Source organism: Mustelus asterias, chromosome 24 (genome assembly GCF_964213995.1).
Source record: "Mustelus asterias chromosome 24, sMusAst1.hap1.1, whole genome shotgun sequence".
Lineage (NCBI taxonomy): Eukaryota > Metazoa > Chordata > Chondrichthyes > Carcharhiniformes > Triakidae > Mustelus > Mustelus asterias.
This window is the reverse complement of record NC_135824.1, coordinates 4,296,788-4,315,117: the sequence shown is the minus strand read 5'-3', so window position 1 is coordinate 4,315,117 and position 18,330 is coordinate 4,296,788. Positions and strand designations below refer to the sequence as shown.

Genomic DNA, 18,330 nt, shown 5'->3' with positions numbered 1-18,330 from the left:
ATTCTTCTGGTAGTGTGGCGACCAAAATTGAACACTATATTCCAAGTGCGGCCTAACTAAGGTTCTATAAAGCTGCAACATGACTTGCCAATTTTTAAATTCAATGCCCTGGCGATGAAGGCAAGCATGCCGTATGCCTTCTTGACTACGTTTTTTACCTGCATTGCCACTTTCAGTGACCTGTGTACCGATACACCCAGATCCCTCTGCCTATCAGTACGCTTCAGGGTTCTGCCATTTACTATATATTTCCTATCTGTATTAGACCTTCCAAAATGCATTCCCTCACATTTGTCCAGATTAAACTCCATCTGCCCAAGTCTCCGACTGATCTATATCCTGCTGTATCCTCTGATGGTCCTCATCGCTATCCGCAAATCCACCAACCTTTGTGTCGTCCGCAAACTTATTAATCAAACCAGTTGTATTTTCCTCCAAATTATTTATATATATATGTATATATTACAAACAGCAAATATGACAAAGGTCCCAGCACTGATCCCTGAGGAACGCCATTTGTCACAGCCCTCCATTCAGAAACGCACCCTTCCACTGCTACCCTCTGTGTTCTATGACCGAGCCAGTTCTGTACCAACCTTGCCAGCTCACTTCTGATCCCATGCGACTTCACCTTCTGCACCAGTCTACCATGAGGGACCTTGTCAAAGGCCTTACTGAAGCCCATGTAGACAACATCCACTGCCCTACCGTCATCAATCATCTTCATCACTTCCTCGAAAAACTCGATCAAGTTAATGGGACACAACCTCCCCTTCACAAAACCAAATGTCCCTGTTCTTTTTGGGAGGAGTGATAGGGAAACTTTCATATCCACCTGCGAGGGCAGTTAGACATCTTTATATTTGATCATAGAAATTTGATTTGTTGGTGTGTGCGTGATGCTAACTTTAACTCCTGATCCATAAAAACATTTGTGTTAATTTTTGTTTATGGAACCTCTTTGTGAATTGACCCAAAGCAAGAATTGAAAGAGGTGTTTAATCTTTCATGGGTGAAAATAACAAAATACTTCAAACATATACGGGGGTTGCCAACCCTCCAGGATTGACCTGGTGTCTCCAGGAATTGAGTAGGATATCTCTGCCCGCAATTCAAGAGAAATATCATGGCAGCAATCTAAATAGTGTGCTTTCTTTATCATTTTCTTTTCATTTGTTATAAAACTACGGGAGGTATGGGGGAGAAAAGCATCCTGTTGAGTCAGGAAAGAGTCAGCTCATTTTCTGATTGGCTGTTGGGAAGCTCTGAAGAGTGAGGAACCAATGGCAGGGGGATGGGAAGTGGGAAGTCCAAGGCGGGATGTCAGAAATTGCGCCTGTACAAGAGTTGGCAATAGCTACAATCCATTGGAGTTACCTCTCTCCCGCTCCATCCATGGGACAACCTGGTCAAAGCCAGTGAAGCTGGGTGGGGGAAATGTCCCTATTGTTACTCATGTTCTTCACGACCTTTTCCATAAAAGTCAGCGTCCAGCTTTCAGAAGATTGGGCAATGAGCCCAAGGAGGGAGGGACGGTTCACAGCTTCAGTAAGCTGAAATAACAAAGTAATGTTCAGTTGCCAGTTTCCAGTCCTTTAGTGTGGCTTCTGTATCCGATTCCTTTGTCCTCTTGTGACCTCTCCTTGGCCTAATGACAAATTTGTCAAGAAATGCGGACAGGAGGAGGCCATTCAGCCCCTAAAGCCTGTTCTGCCATTCAGTGGTTGACCCGTCTCTTAACTCTATTTAGGTCTTGTGCTTGCACAAGCCACAAGCTTTCGGAGCGCTGCCCCTTCATCAGGTGAGTGATGTGAGTGAGTGCACTCACCTGATGAAGGGGCAGCGCTCCAAAAGCTTGTGGCTTGTGCTACCAAATAAACCTGTTGGACTTTAACCTGATGTTGTGAGACTTCTTACTGTGCTTACCCCAGTCCAACGCCGGCATCTCCACATCATAGGTCTTGTGGCACAGTGGGTAGCGTTCCTGCCTCTGAGTTCCAGATTTGAGTCCCACTCCAGAACTTGATGGCCAAGGAAGGTGTGTTCATAATGTGGTCAAACAGGTTGAGTGTTAACTTGCAAATCCTTCCAAACACCAGTGGCTGGTGGTAAGAGTGGGAGAGACTCCTGGTCAGCCACACTTGATGTGGAGTGGCGCCTCTCAAACTATTAACCCCTGGTGACAGACTAGCAACTGTTCCAGGAATTACGAGCTATGGAAACAGATGAAAGTTTGTCTTAGTGCACCATTGATAATAACCCTTGCTTAACAAAAATCTACCAGTCTCGGCTTTGAACTTTTGAAGTGATTGTACTTTATTGCCTTTGTTCTTTAAAGGGATAATCATCTCTCATTAAAATTGAAATAAATTAAAAATGAAAAAAATTGTTTGTGCACAAGATTTCAGCAAGGTTACCCATACACAAGTAACATTTGAAAGTTTCACTCGAGTTGAGTAACTGGGACCGGTATATTCCAGCATGTGCATGTTTTCACTTGTCATGTGTCTCTGAATGATCCGGGTTTAGAACGGGTGATTCCGCATTAGACATCTTCAACAGCATTTCCCAAACCTGCAACCTCTATCACCTAAAAGGACAAGGGCAGTGGAATCATTGAAGGACCAACACCTGCAATTTTCCCTCCAAGTCACACATCCCGACTTGGAACGACATTGTCGTTACTCTTTGTGGTTGACCTGTCTCTTAACTCTGTTTAGGTCTTGTGGTACAGTGTGTCGCGTTCCTGCCTCTGAGTTTCAGGTTCGAGTCCCACTCCAGGACTTGATGGCTGAGGAAGGTGCGTTCATAATGCGGTCAAACAGGCTGAGTGTCAACCTGCAAATCCTTTCAAACACCAGTGGCTGGTGGTAAGAACGGGAGAGAGTCCTGGTCAGCCACACTCGATGTGGAGTGGCACCCCTCAAGCTATAAACCTTGGGTCAAAATCCTTGGGTCCTTGGGTCAAAATCCTTGGGTCAAAATCCTGGAACTTCCTCCCTAACAGCACTGTGAGTCTACCTGCAGCAATTCAAGAAAGTAACTGACCGCCAACTTCTTTGATTGAGAAGCTTGAGATGGGCACTTCATTAACTCCTAGTGTCTTAGCTCAGCAGGTTGACTAGTATCGAGTCGGCTAGCAAGAGTGTGTGCCTTCAGAGGAGATAGGAACACACTGAAACCACACTCACCTCAGCAGTTTAATTGGATTCAGGCATCTACACAAGACTTTCGGCAGACATCGAGGCTAATAGGATTAAATTACAAAAAGAGGTTGCATCGACTAGACATGTATTCCCTTGAGTACCGTAGATAAGATTAGGGGTGATATAATTAAGATGTTCATGGTGATTAAGTAATTGGATACGGGTAGACAGAGAGAAGCTATTTCCCCTTGTAGCGGGAGTCCAGAATAAGGGGGCACGGTCTTAAAATTCCAGCCATTCAGATGTGATGTGGGAAGCATTCCTTCACACAAAGAGTAATTGAAATCTAGAACTCTTTCCCAAAAAAGCTGTTTGTGCTGGGGGTCAAATGATCATTTCACAGTGTGCTTTGTAAGGTTTTAGTTGGGTGGGGGTATTAAGGCTTTCAGAGAAAGGCAGATAAACATGTTAAGATACACATCAACCTCGATTTAATTGAATGGTGAATAAGACGCAAGGGGCTGAATGGCCTCCTCCCAATGTTTTACATTCAAGACAGGGAATGAACGGCTGAACAGAACAGTGAGCAGTGACGGAGTTCAGTAACAGTACTGATTGTAGGGTTTCTTTAACATGAATCTGGGTGGTTCCCACCTTGATCAGGTTACAAAATAAATTTGAAAACCAGCTTTCTCAATGTTCTTGTAATGAATACCCTCAACTCCAAGGAGTTGCGCACACGAGTGGAACATTTGAACACGCAAGTCATCATAAGGTTGCCAAATTGTCCTGCCTTCCCATTGGAGCATATTTCAGGCATGATGTCAATGATTCACAAATGTTTATAAGGCGTGAATGCCAGATTCTCATTATTACTGAAATCAAAACAGAATTTTTTTTTTATTCTTTCATGATGTGGGCATAGCTGGCTGGGCCATCATTTATTGCCCATTCCTGAGGGCAGTTAAGAGTCAACCACATTGCTGTGGGTCTGGAGTCACATGTAGGCCAGACCGGGTAAGGACAGCAGATTTCCTTCCCTGAAGGACATTTGTGAACCAGATAGGTTTTTCTGACAATCGATTCAGGGTCATCATTTAGATTTTTAATTCCAGATTTTTATTGAATTCAAATTTCACCATCTGCCTTGGTGGGATTTGAACCCAGGTCCCCAGAGCATCACCCTGGGTCTCTGAATTACTAGCCCAGTGACAATACCACTATACCACTGAGTCCCCTGGAAATGCTCAGGAGATCAGGCAGCAATTTACATCATCAACCTGAGACGCTGATTGGAACTTTCTGTCCCGCCCTACAACATGTTTTCCAGTGGCAGAGGAAGCTCTCCACTTCACCATTGGCAGGTGCTGTGATCCCCCAGTCCTGCCGATGTCTACAGCCTTTTGCGTTCTTCGCCAGCCAAACAGCTAGGGAACCAGTTGGGGTGGGGGTGGGGCGGAGGGGAAGGGGGGGGTCACCATCAGCAGGACTGGAAGGTCCCGCCGGTCAGAAGGGCCAGAAATTTCAGCCCACAGATTCTGACACTATAATCAGGTTGGCGTGGTCAACTCTTCCTGACTCGGTAACAAAATGAGTTGGTTCTGGCCATAAAGCCCAGTAATTGTTGGAAACTAATCGAAGTGTGTGGAATCACACTGCTACAGGTGGAAGGAGAGCTGCCTCCGTACAGTGACCTCTTTCGAAGGATTCATTAAATTTTATGTTTGGCAATAATGCAGCTTTCTTAATATTCTCTGCCGTCTGCTAAAGTGCTGGCTCTTGTTGGGATCATTGTTAAGTGGACCAATTATCCTTTAATAATTTGTGTAAACAGCCATTGTTCATCTGAGGCGGCACAGTGGTTAGCACTGCTGCCTCACAGCGCCAGGGACCAGGGTTCGATTCCCGGCTTGGGTCACTGTCTGTGTGGAGTTTGCACATTCTCCCCATGTCTGCGTGGGTTTCCTCCCGCAGTCTGAAAGAGGTGCTGGTTAGATGCATTGACCCGAACAGACACCAGACTGTGGTGACCAGGGGAATTTCACAGTAACTTCATTGCAGTGTGAATGTATGCCTTACGTGTGACTAATAAATAAACTTTAACTTTATTGATCTTGATCCAGCTCTTTGCTTGGCATCCATGCGTGGACTCTGCCCCATGGAGGGAGGAAGTCACTGCATAGTCATGAGGACTGTGAGGCCAATCTAATTTTACACCCCACCGCTCCCTAATCTAGAGGCAACCTCCCCCCCACCAAACACCACCCGAATTCCAGTCCCACTACCAAAGCGCAACTATACACAGCTAACTCACCACACGCCATGACCTGAAACTGAGTCTTTCCTGGTTGGTAGAACTGGGTATTCACAGGGTTAAAGAATGGTGGTGGGGGGCAGCGGAGGGGGGAGGGGGTGGGGGGGGGGTTGGCAACTTCTGCGGTTTTATTCATTCCCCATGTGTCTCTGCTGCGAATTGTGCTGTTGGTCTCTGAGGAAGGAGACATGAGCTGCCAGAACAGAAATCCTTCAACACAAGCTCACAGGGACACGCCACATCAGATAACAAATCCACATTCATTTATCATTGCTGCAGTATTGCGTGGGATGTACACCTGGTACTTTACACGACTCAACTCCCCAACTCTGGACTCCTTGTTCAACTCTTACCTTGCGTTTCCCAGTGCTCTGACAATAAGGTCATGAACTGTCCATTATGTACCTTCTGTCTCTCGCTCCCTCTAATGCATTGAATTCTCTTTCCCAAAGTAACCCTCAATTCGACAGAAGTTTTGATCAGACCCGATTGGGAGTATCGCACTCCAATTGGGTACCAAACCTCAGGAGAGATGCAAGGGTGGCATGGGCAGCATAGTGGCACAGTGGTTAGCACTGCTGCCTCCCAGCGCCAGGGACGCAGGTTCGATTCCCGGCTTGGGTGGATTTTGCACGTTCTCCCTGTGTCTGTGTGGGTTTCTTCCAAGTGCTCCGGTTTCCTCCCACAGTCCAAAGATGTGCGGGTTGGGTGCATTGGCTAACTTTTCCCTCTGTCTACCCGAACAGGCGCAAGAGTGTGGCGACTCGGGGAATTTCACAGTAACTTCATTGCAGTGTGAATGCGAGCCTTCTTGTGACATTAATAAATAAACTTTAACTTTAGGGGCACAGCGGCACCAGAATGGTGTCGATAAAACATGCAGAGGTGAAATTAAACAGAGGGTGGTGGGTGCCTGGAACTCGCTGCCGGGGGAGGTAGTGGAAGCAGATACGATAGTGACTTTTAAGGGGCATCTGGACAAATACATGAATAGGATGGGAATAGAGGGATACGGTCCCCGGAAGAGTAGGCGGTTTTAGTTCAGTCGGGCAGCATGGTCGGTGCAGTCTTGGAGGGCCGAAGGGCCTGTTCCTGTGCTGTAATTTTCTTTATTCTTTGTTCTTTCGGTGAAATTGAATTCTGTCGGGGAGGTGAGAAGTGTAGCATTTTTTGCATGGCTCCCAGTGTAACAGAATAGAAAATCACTGCAGTACTGATGTCTGTCTCTAGATGTCACTACCACATTGAGGGGGTAATTTTAACTTAACCAGCCTGGTGGGAAATCGAGAGGGTTCGAATCACAGCCCAATCTTACAACAAAACCAGCCGTCACCTGTCCTGTTATCACCTGTTCTGTTGGTGTTGCTCACTAGCGGGTTTGGTTGTGAACCAGACCTCATCCCAGTGGTATCTCCACCATCGCACCAACTGACCAGCAGCAAAATGTCAGACTGTAAAGAATTATACTTTGGGGGGGGGGATTTGGGCAGATGTAGCATCATAGGATTGACAGTAACTCAGTCATCTTTTGAGTGAAGTATATGCGCAACAAACGATGTTCTTCTTGCCTCCCGAGCACCCTTTGTAGTTTTTAACAGCGATGGTGATTGTCAGCCAAACTTGTGGCTTTAATCTAAGATGGTTCAGAAGCTTCGAGTAACTCTGGGAAGCTGCAAACTGAGAAGGGCCTGAGGCCAGATTGAATTTCACCAGCTCTGTTTTTCCCATTTACTGGAGGCCAGTCTTTTAACCTCTTAATGTAACCCCAGACTGAGCACTGTGATGTTTGCTTTGGCGAGCAAATCCTATCATTATGGAATTTGTTCTACTTAGTTTTAATTTTGAGAGGTGGTGGTTAGGGGGTGGTGCCCAGGGACTGGAGAATTGCAAATTGTACACCTGCATTCAACAAAGAGTGTCGGGATAAATCCACCATTACAAACTGAGTGGCGGGAAAGTTTTTGGAAAGAATGTCCAGGACAAAATTAACAGTCATTTGGACAAGTGTGGATTAACTGATGAAAGCCAGAGGGTTAAAGGCAGCTTAACTAACTTGAATGAGTTTTTTTGAGATAACAAAGAGGGTTGATGAGGGGAATGTGGTTGATGTGGTGTATATGGAATAAAGCATTTGATGAAGTGCCACATAATAGACTTGACAGGAAAGCCCATGGAATAAAAGGGACAGTGGCTTCATGGATATGAAGTTGGCTTATGACAAAAAAAAAGGTATTGAGAATGATTGCTTTTAAGGCTGGAAGTAGGTTTACAGTGGGATTTCTCAGAATAGCTACTGCTTTTCTTGATATAAATTAGTGATCTCAATTGCAGAATACAATTTCAAAATTTGCAGGCGACTCAAAACCTGTATGGCAAGCTGTCAGGAGGATAGTGATAAAGTGTGATAAACTACAAGATGGCATAGGCTGATAGAATACACCTTAGGGGGGGGGTGGAGTGGGAGGGGGTTGGGGGGGTGCATTCCCCATACCCCCACCTCCCAACGGGCAAGTTTGGGTGAAGATAATGATCTCAACTTGCAAATACAGGAGTGTGGCGAGGTGTTGGAGTGGAAAAACAGATCAAATCGACCCCTCCAACTCCCCAAAATTAGCTGAGTGAAAGAATGGTGTGTGGTACAAGGCGAGGATTACACAAACACAAACCTGGTTCCTGTTGTCTTTTAGCCTGGGTGTAACCATGTCAGGCTGAAATGATTGCAGTCATATTTCGACTGCAGTCATTTCAGGAGAGGGAAAAAGGTCAAAGGTCACTGCCAGGCTGCATAAGAAATATTAATTGAGCAGTTGTGAATGACTCTCTGTTAACGGACTGGGATCCAACCCAGACATTCCACTTCAAATCCATTCAGGAATTATGTACGGCATCTGAAAGAGTCAGAGCTCCAAACTAAAGGAGGTTCTCCAAGCTCCATTAACTTCTTACTTTCTATTAATGGCGACTGAACTTGATGTTGTTCTAGAGGAGCCAAGTACAGGTTTGTGTAGGTTCCCAGTAGTGCAGGTTCTGGGGACAGTTCATCAATAGTTTCCTATCTGGTCAAAGCTTTATTTAAACAGAAGCCAGCTCGTGCTGTACCAAAGGCGGGAGTTAGGAATTAGAGGCTGCACTTACAAGCTATTGACCTTTCCACTGTGGTCTAAGGTTTGTTGTATAGATGTGGGTGAAGGTTTTAATAAGAAACGGGTTAGACTTTCACATGAGAAAGTTAGCCAACATAGAACAAACATTAGCAAATACATGCACTCACTTGTGTTCTCACACATGCGACACATCCAAACTCATTCTCTTTCCACAACACAATGGGTAAATGTTTGCGGGATGCCATTTTGGAGTTGTATAAAATGTTGGTGAGGCCACAGACAGAGTACTGTGTGCAGTTCTGGCCGCCACGTTATCGGAAGGATGTGATTGCTCTGGAGGGGATGCAGAGGAGATTCACCAGGATGCTGCCTGGGATGGAACATTTAAGTTATGAAGAGAGGTTGGATAGGCTTGAGTTGTTTTCATTGGAGCAGAGAAGACTGAGGGGGGGGGCGGCCTGATCGAGGTGTACAAGATTATGAGGGACATGGACAGGTTGGGTAGGGAGCAGCTCTTCCCCTTAGTTGAAGGGTCAGTCACGAGAGGACACAAGTTCAAGGTGAGGGGCAGGAGGTTTAGGGGGGGATGAGAGGAAAAACGTTTTTACCTAGAGGGTGATGACTGTCTGGAATGCGCTGCCTGGGAGGGTGGTGGAGGCGGGATGCGTCACATCCTTTAAAAAGTACCTGGATGAGCACTTGTCATAACATTCAAGGCTTTGGGCCAAGTGCTGGTAAATGGGATTAGGTGGGAGGTCAGGTGTTTCTCATGTGTCGGTGCAGACTCGATGGGCCAAAGGGCCTCTTCTGCACTGTATGATTCAATGAAATTGGTAAATGGCTGATACGGAATGAGATGCCTGTTTTACATCTAATTATTTCCAGATTCCCCCACTATTTTCCTTTTATTCTCCCTTATGTTCTCTCTCACGCAATCTCATTCTTTCTGAAATCTCTCTGCCTCAAACACGCACGCACTCTCATTTTATGCAGACACACACATACATTGTCCTTTTTTTCCTAGTGTACGTGCACTCTCACATTGCCTCAAATATTCACTCTCACGCGCATTCCCTTAAATATAGATTAATTTCTCTCTCTCCTTTAGCCACTCTCATATTCCTCAGCGTGACACAGGCACCAAAAATAGACATGTGCTCAAACACATTCTCTCACACGCAAACACACACACGCATTGTGCACAATGCATAGCGATTCTGAAACATGTATAAACACACACATTCAAACATCTTCACACAAATGCAATGTAGAGTCACATTCCTATACTTGTACATGTGCACATTAACACTCATGTACACTTGCACATGCAAAAACAGTCAGATACACTTGTGGGCAACTCCTCCTCACTGATTCAAAACCCATTCGCATTGAGTTATAGTCGGGTCCTGGGCCAATTCTTTCACATACAAATATAACAATATACCTTTTAAAAAAAAATAAATGATTACCGAGAATTAGCAAGAATGCCTGTGAAACTGTGCCTGTGCTTGAGTTCAGCTTTTTAGAAGGCCTGGAAGAATACAACACAGAAGGAGGTCATTCGGCCCATTACACTGGTCCTGACTCCTTGAAGGTTTGGTTTGGTCCCACTCACCTGCACCTTCCCCATAGCCCTGTACTCCTCCTGTTTATCCAATTTCCCATTGAAAATTACAATTTAATCTGTGGAAAGAGCCCACTCAGGCAGCACATTTGGGACACGGTGGCACAGTGGTTAGCACTGCTGCCTCACAGCGCCAGGGACCTGGGTTCAATTCTTGGCTTGGGTCACTGTCTGTGTGGAGTTTGCACATTCTCCCCATGTCTGCGTGGGTTTCCTCCGGGTGCTCTGATTTCCTCCCACAGTCCAAAGATGTGCGGGTTAGGTAGATTGGCCATGCTAAATTGCCCTTCGTGTCAGGGAGATTAGCTAGGGTAAATGCATAGGGTAATGGGTTTAGGGCCTGGATGGGATTGTAGTTGGTGCAGGCTCGATGGGCTGAATGGCCTCCTTCTGCACTGTAGGAATTCTATGATTTTAATTCACTGCGTACATTGTTTTTCTCTTCATCTTCCTGTTTCTTTTGCCGATTACCTTCAATCTGATTTCTCTGGTTCCTCACTTCTGTCACTGCAGACAGTTTCTCCTCAGTTGACCTGATCAAAACCCTTCATGATTTAAAAACTTTATTACCTTTTCCCTTAAATCCTTCTGTTTAAGGCAAAGAACCCCAGTTTCTCCATGTAACTGAAGTCTCTAATCTCGAGTACCGTTCCAATGAATCTCCTCCAGACCATCTCCAAAGGTGCCCAGAATTGGACACAATGTTCCAGGAAAAGGCTTAAACAGTGTGTAACTAAACAGGAGGCTATCAGAGGGAGAGGTCAGCCTTTTCTTTTCAAAGTCTGTGCACGACAACAGAAATGTGAAACAAGAAATCCTAACAGGACATCAAGTTAATGACAATCTGTTATAAACTGCTTCCAGGTTTAAAGTTTCGATTGAGTTTTCCTCCATGTATCCTGTGAAAACCCCAAGGCCTTGACATTAAACAGTGGGAAATCTAGGGATCAGGTATCTCTCTCTCTCTCGCCTATTTTCAGGAGAAGAGTTAACCCGAGTTAAAATCAATAGCCTCGCAGCCTCTGACAACTTGTTAAGTTTCTTATTTAGTAAAGGCGTCATATCCCAGATGACCATGGGCAGCTCTCCCCCTCAAAACGGGACTGTGATGAGTTAATCAAAGGTCACCACTCCTCAAACGAGGGGCAAGGTTAAGAAAGTGGACCTTTGTGAATAACCTGAGCCGGTACGGGAATTGAACCTGTGCTGTTAGCGACGCTCTGCACCATAAACTAGCTGTCCAGCCAACTGAGTTAAACTAACCCCCACTCCACTGCCTCGTGTTAGAACTTAAGATTTTGGCTCAAAGTCACTATTTTTTGGGGGGAAGACTGGGGATTAAAGCTGCCAGCAATTTTTCACAAGAAATGTTGAATAAACCAAGTGCCAGTCAGTGATCTGTCGGGTTAATTATTAACGCCAATGAGTAAATCTGAAAGAAACACTTCATCAAACGAGCCTGGCGATTAGATTAGCCTGGATTTGAGCATGGGAGAATGTAGAACTTGCACCATATCCAGTTTCACATCCTCGTTCTCTGTTGATCATACTTGCTTTCCCTCTTTCACTCTCTGTTCAGACGTTTTGGGCCTGATTTTAACTCAGTGGATGGGTTTTGAGAGAGTTAAAATCCTGTTTAATGTCTATCGCTGACCCATGCCTCTCTCTCTCTCTCTCTCTTGCTGTCATTGTTGTGTTCCATGCAGTTTTGATAGCACAGACCAGCAGGGATTGTTCCTGGTGCTGAGACTTTAGTTACAAAACCTTGCAATGGTTTTTGAGATTCACAGGTGTAAAATATATACCTGGGAATTGTGTCGACCCCCTGAGGGAGAGCAGGGTCAGTGTGTCGTTCATGGGTTGTTTAAGAGGGGAAATCTATCCTGTGATATATTCCATCCTCACTTTTATATCTCCAGTCTAAATTCCTAAATCCACATGCGAAATGGAAACTGTCCAATGCAATAGTCACACTGTAATTACATCCTCCTGCCAGTGGTGATGCTGCAGTGCCTCCATAGGTTAATAACAGTGTGACATGTTTACATGGAGACTTCCTATTATAAAGGTGAACATGGGAACTGTGTGCAGATATAAGATTTGTTAGAACTATATTATGTAGATTTATAAAATCTTGACAGTAACTCTGCCTCCGTAACTTCAGTCTCGTTACATAAATTGAGCTTGCGTTTCCTAGAATGTAGAGGCTTTAGGATTGAGTTTAGTGACAATTTTAAGAATTCTGAAGAGAATTGAGAGGCTAACTTACAGAAAATCTTTTTTCCATCAGTGTGGAGCCAAGAACAGTGGAATCTTAGATTAAAATTAGAACCCAGGCCATTCAGGAGGGAAATGAGGAAACATTTCTTTACACAAGAGCTTGTAAATTTGTGGAACATTCTCGCACAAAAACCATCATTTTAAATGTGAGGCTGATCGATTTATTTATTAATGGACACAGAGCCACGGGGTCAAGGAGCAGATCAACCGTGATCTCATTAAATGTCAGGATACCATCACACAGTTGTTACAGCGAGGAGGCAATTCGGCCCATCGTGTCTGTGCTGGCTCTCCAAACGAGCATCATGACTTAGTGCCATTCCCCTGCCTTTTCCCCCTGCACATTGTTTCTATTCAAATTACCATCCAATGCCCTCTTGAATGCCTCGATTGAACCTGCCCCAACCACACTTCCAGGCAGTGCACTCCAGACTTGAACAACTCACTGTGCAAAAAACATTTTTCTCACATCACATTTGCTTCTTTTTGCAAATCAATTCAAATCTGTGCCCTCTTGTTGCTTTTGATGCTTTTGCAAGCGGGAACAGTTTCTCCCTATCTACTCTGTCCAGCCCCCTCATGATTTTGAACATCTCTATCAAATCTCTCCGTCTTCTCTTCAAGGAGAACAGTCCCAATCTCTCCAATCCATCCTCATAACTGAAGTTTCCCATCCCTGGAACCAATCTTGTAAACCTCTTCTGCACTCTCTCCAATGCGTTCACATCCTTCCTATGGTCTGGCGCCCAGAACTGTATACAATATTCCAGCTAAGGTCTAACTAGTGTCTTGTATAAGTTCAGCATAATCTCCTTGCTCTTATACTCTGTGCCCCTATTAATAAAACCTAGAATGCTCTATACTTTATTAACTGCTCTCTCCACCTGTCCTGCCACGTTCAATGATCGATGCAGTCTCTTAAGAATTTTGCACCTCATTTTATATTGTCTCTTTGTGTTCTTACCACCAAAATGCATCACTTCTCTGCACTGAACTTCATCTGCAACCCATCTGTCCACTCCACCAACTTGTTTCTGTTCTTTTGAAGTTCTGAACTGCCCTCTTTACAGTTCACAATACTTCCCAGGTTCTGTATCATCTGCAAACCAAGATCTGGATCATTGATAAATATCAGGAAAAGCAAAGAACTCTGAAAATCTCCACTACAAACTTTGCTCCAGTCCGAAAAATATCCATTGACCATTATCTTGGTTTCCTATTATTCAGCCAATTTTGTATCCCCATTGCCTCCTGTCCCTTTTATTCCATGAGCTATAACTTTCCTTACAAGTCTGTTGTGTGGCATTGTATCAAACGCTTTTTAAAAGTTCATGTATATCACATCAATGGCATTACCCTCTTTATGGGCAGCGCAGTTAACACTGCTGCCTCACAGCGCCAGGGTTCAATTATAGCTTCGGCTGACTGTCTGTGTGGAGTTTGCACATTCTCCTGTGTCTGCGGGAGTTTCCTCCGGGTGCTCCGGTTTCCTCCCACAGTCCAAAGATGTGCTGCTGGAGTAGATTGGCCATGTTAAATTGTCCTTTAGTGTCCCAAGATGTGTAGGAGAGGGGGATTAGCGGGATCAATGTGTGAGATTACGGGGCTAGGGTGGGGTGGGGGCCTGGGTAAGATGCTCTGTTGGAGAATTGGTGCAGATTGTATGGGTCAAATGGGCTCCTTCTGCACTGACCCTTTCTGTTGTCTCCTCAAAAAATTCCAGCAGGCTAATTAAACACTATGAACCCTGTAGAAATCCATGCTGGCTGATCCTAATCAACCTACATTTTTTCCATGTGACTACTAATTCTATTCCAAATAATAATGGGCAGCACAGTGGTTAGCACCAGCCTCACAGCACCAGCGACCCGGGTTCGATTTCCGGCTTGGGTCACTGTCTGTGCGGATTCTGCACATTCTCCCCGTGTCTGCGTGGGTTTCCTCCGGGTGCTCTGGTCTCCTCCACAGTCCAAAGATGTGCGGGTTAGGTGGATTGGCCGTGCTAAATTGCCCCTTAACGTCAGGGGGACTAGCTAGGGTAAATGCATAGGGTTATGTGGATAGGGCCTGGGTGGGATTGTGGTTGGTGCAGACTTAATGGGCCAAAAGGCCTCCTTATGCGCTGTAGGATTCTCTGATCTAATTCTTTCTCGAAGCTTCCTCAGCACCTGATGTTAAACTGACCGCTCTGTAATTGCTGAAGCTATCCTTCCGACCTTTTTGGAACGAGAGCTTAACAGGTTCTAGAGGCCAATTGGCCTCCCTGCTTCTGTTCTTTGGTCAACCCCATTGATGCTGAAGACTGTCCCACTAAAACTCCCTTCCTCCTTACAAACATATTTAGATTCCTTGAAGAACCTGCGGCATTTGGAAAATAAACGGGAAAAGTGGGAAACGAAGCAACGGAAGAGGAGGCGAATCCAGCAACGCTCGATCAGCCAGGAGAAGTGGGTGGAGAGTCTGGTGGTGGCTGACTCGAAGATGGTGGAACATCACGGCAGTGAAAACATTGAAGCGTACGTACTTACCGTCATGAACATGGTGAGTGAGTGAGTGACCTTATTCAATTCATCCATTTTGACACAACACTTTCAATTACTTTAGAAAGTACGTTTTTTTAGGGAGTGCGTTGTGTCAATGCAGGGCCCAGGTTTTAACAAAGCAAAGTAAAAAGTAAAGTTTATTTATTCATCACAAGTTAAGGCTTACATTAACACTGCAATGAAGTTACTGTGAAATTCCCCGAGTCGCCCACACTCCAGCGCCTGTTCAGGTCAATGCATCTAACCAGCGCGTCTTTCAGATTGTGGGAGGAAACCGGAGCACCCGGAGGAAACCCACGCAGACACGGGGAGAACCTGCAAACTCCTCACAGACAGTGACCCAAGCCAGGAATCGAACCCGGGTCCCTGGCGCGGTGAGGAAGCAGTGCTAACCGCTGTGCCACCGTGCAATGAGAATTGGAACGTTTTCCCACTTTTGCCACTGTGAGGCAGCAGTGCTAACGACTGTGCCACCGTGCTGCCCTTAGACATGGGAGGCAGGGAAGTGAAGTTGAGACCACTATGATGAACTTACCAAATGGCTGAGCAGGTTTGATGGGCCGAATGGCCTACTCCTGCTCCAATGTCCTATATTCCCATGAGGGCTTTGAAAACAAGGATGAGAATTTTAAAATCAATGAATTGGTGTATTGGGAGCCACAGTCTGTCAGTAAGCTCAGCGCTGGTGGGTGAATGGATTCATTGAGAGCTAGGATGTGCAGAGCAGGGTTTTGAGGAGCTCAGTGTTGTGCATGGTGGAAGATTGATGAGTGTCTCAGGACTGATGGGACCTTCCTGTGGGTGATGCATTTATCAAGCTCTGTGCTGTGAGAGGATCAGGTTTGAGCAGGGCTGTTAAATTTTAAATGAATTTTTTGAAGGCGTGTGTGAAAACTACTGCGGGTAATATTTTCATTGCGGCTTCTAATAAACATTAGTGAGATGAAAATTAAAGAGAAACTACTCCCCCTTGTAAAAGGATCAAGAACGAGAGGGGAATAGCAGGGTAAATCCGTGGGGTTAAGGGGAAAGGGCCTGAGTGGAATTGTGGTCAGTACAGACTGGATGGGCTGAATGGCCTCCTTCTGCATTGTAGGGATTCTATGAGAGGGCACAGATCTAAGGTGATTTGCAAATGTGATGTGAGAAAGAACATTTTCGCACAGTGAGTGGTTGGGTCTGGAATGCACTGCCTGGAAGTGTGGTGGAGGCAGGTTCAATCGAGGCTTTCAAGAGGGCATTAGATAATTATTTGAATAGAAACAATGTGCAGGGTTATGGGGAAAAGGCAGTGGAATGGCACTAAGTTGTAATACTGGTGGGAGAGCCAGTGCAGCCACAATGGGCCAAATGGCCTCCTTCTCCTTTACTGTAACAATTCTGTGAAAGGACTTTATTTCTATAGCGCTTCAGGAAGTTCCAAAGCACTTTACAGCCAGTTAAATTGTTTTGAACTGTAGGCATTGTTGTAATGTAGGAAATGCAGTAGCTAATGGGCAGCATGGTGACACAGTGGTTAACACTGCTGCCTCACAGCGCCCGGGACCCGGGTTCGATTCCCGGCTTGGGTCACTGCGTGGAGTTTGCACGTTCTCCTCATGTCTGCGTGGGTTTCCTCCGGGTGCTCCGGTTTCCTCCCACAGTCTGAAAGATGTGCGGGGTAGGTGCATTGACCCAAACAGGTGCTGTGGTGTGGCGACTGGGGGAATTTCACAGTAACGTCATTGCAGCGTTAATGTAAACCAACTTGTGACTAGTGAATAAACTTTAACCTTAATATACATGCAACAAGATCCAGCAATATACTAAATCTCCAGATCATCTGTTTTGGTGATGCAAATTGACGGAGTTGGTACGGGCCAGGATTCCTCTGTTCCACTTTGAATTGTGCCGAGGGATCTTTTACATTATCCAAGGGGGTCGACAAGGTCTCGGTTCAAGAATTCAATCGAAACGCAGTGCTTTCATCAACACAGCATTCCCTCTGTACCACAGGAGAAGGCCGGAATTTTCTGTGGCTTGGCCGGCAAGCCAATTAAATCTCCATTAACATGGACGAGATCGGGAGATCCCGCCGGCATGAGCGCTGGAAAATTCCTGTCGGAATGTCAGGTTGGATTATACAGAGTGGGACCTGAACCAACAATCTTCTAACTCTGCATTGAGAAAACTATCCACTGAGCCCACACTTGATACTGTTCTGGGAAGGGAAATTGAATAACATTTGTCTTTTCTCATAACTTTGAAATCAACGCCCTCAGATTAGCTACCATAAATTTATTCGCAAAACATTCTGACCCGTAAACTCAGTCCCCCAGGCTTTGGAGAGCTGAGTGCTGCTGTGACAGCAGATAATAATTCAGGAGATATTTGCAACAAAAGCAATTTAATGCATCAACTGGTCATTTTGGGATTTATGGTCCAGTCAGATTGTTTGGCTTGTTGCTGAAGTATCAGCTTTCCTCCAAAATTTTCAATCAATAGACATCGAAAGCAAGACTCTATTTCACACTCATGTACACACACACTTTTGTACATACATATATACTCACATGCTCACACATTCATATAGACACACACACGCCCACACGCTCACGCACTCATACGCATGAGATGAGGCCTACATAATACAGGAGCCTAACAGCTTTAACTGCACAAAGTGGTGCCGGGCAAGGAAAAGGGGGAATCACCTTTGGGAGTTTCCAGTGGCTATCTCCACCGCCCCCCCCCCCCCCCCCCCCCCCCCCACTCCCCCACAAAAATCACATTTCCCTATATCATGCTCCCCCAGCCCACCCCCTCGTCCTATCAAAACTAGCTCCTCATCTCCCTCGCCAGGACCTTGCCAGCCTGAAAACAGCGAAATCCCCCCCCCGCCACCCCCGGCTTATAGTGGTGTCCGGCTCCAGTGATGATGTCCACTGGGGACTGCCTGTAGTCCCAGCATTGACCACTACTCCTCCCTGGCACTGCTGGGACCACAGAGCTGCCGGCCATCCAATTGGCCAACGACCTTCTGAGACGGGGCTTCCTGTCCCCAAGGGACTGAAGTCCCACCTCCAGCCAATCAATGGCCAGCTGACCATTAAATGACAGCTGTTCTTCCCCTGAGTGGACTTAGATCATAGAATCATAGAATCCCTAAAGTGCAGAAAGTGGCCATTCGGCCCATTCAGCCTGCACGAACAACAATCCCACCCAGGCCTTATCCCTGTAACCCCACGTATTTACCCTGCTGATCCTCCTGACACTAAGAGGCAATTTAGCATGGCCAATCAACCTAACCTGCGCATCTTTGGATTGTGGGAGGAAACTGGAG

General features: G+C 45.7%; 1 protein-coding gene across 1 annotated transcript in view; it reads left to right on the top strand.

Annotated features, from left to right (window-relative positions):
- Positions 1–18,330, top strand: part of LOC144511169 (A disintegrin and metalloproteinase with thrombospondin motifs 7-like) — a 200,445-nt gene that overhangs the window by 33,954 nt on the left and 148,161 nt on the right. Inside the window, exon 4 of the mRNA XM_078241199.1 lies at positions 14,813–15,009. Coding sequence (XP_078097325.1) covers positions 14,813–15,009 — 197 coding nt within the window. The remainder of the gene's footprint in view (positions 1–14,812; positions 15,010–18,330) is intronic.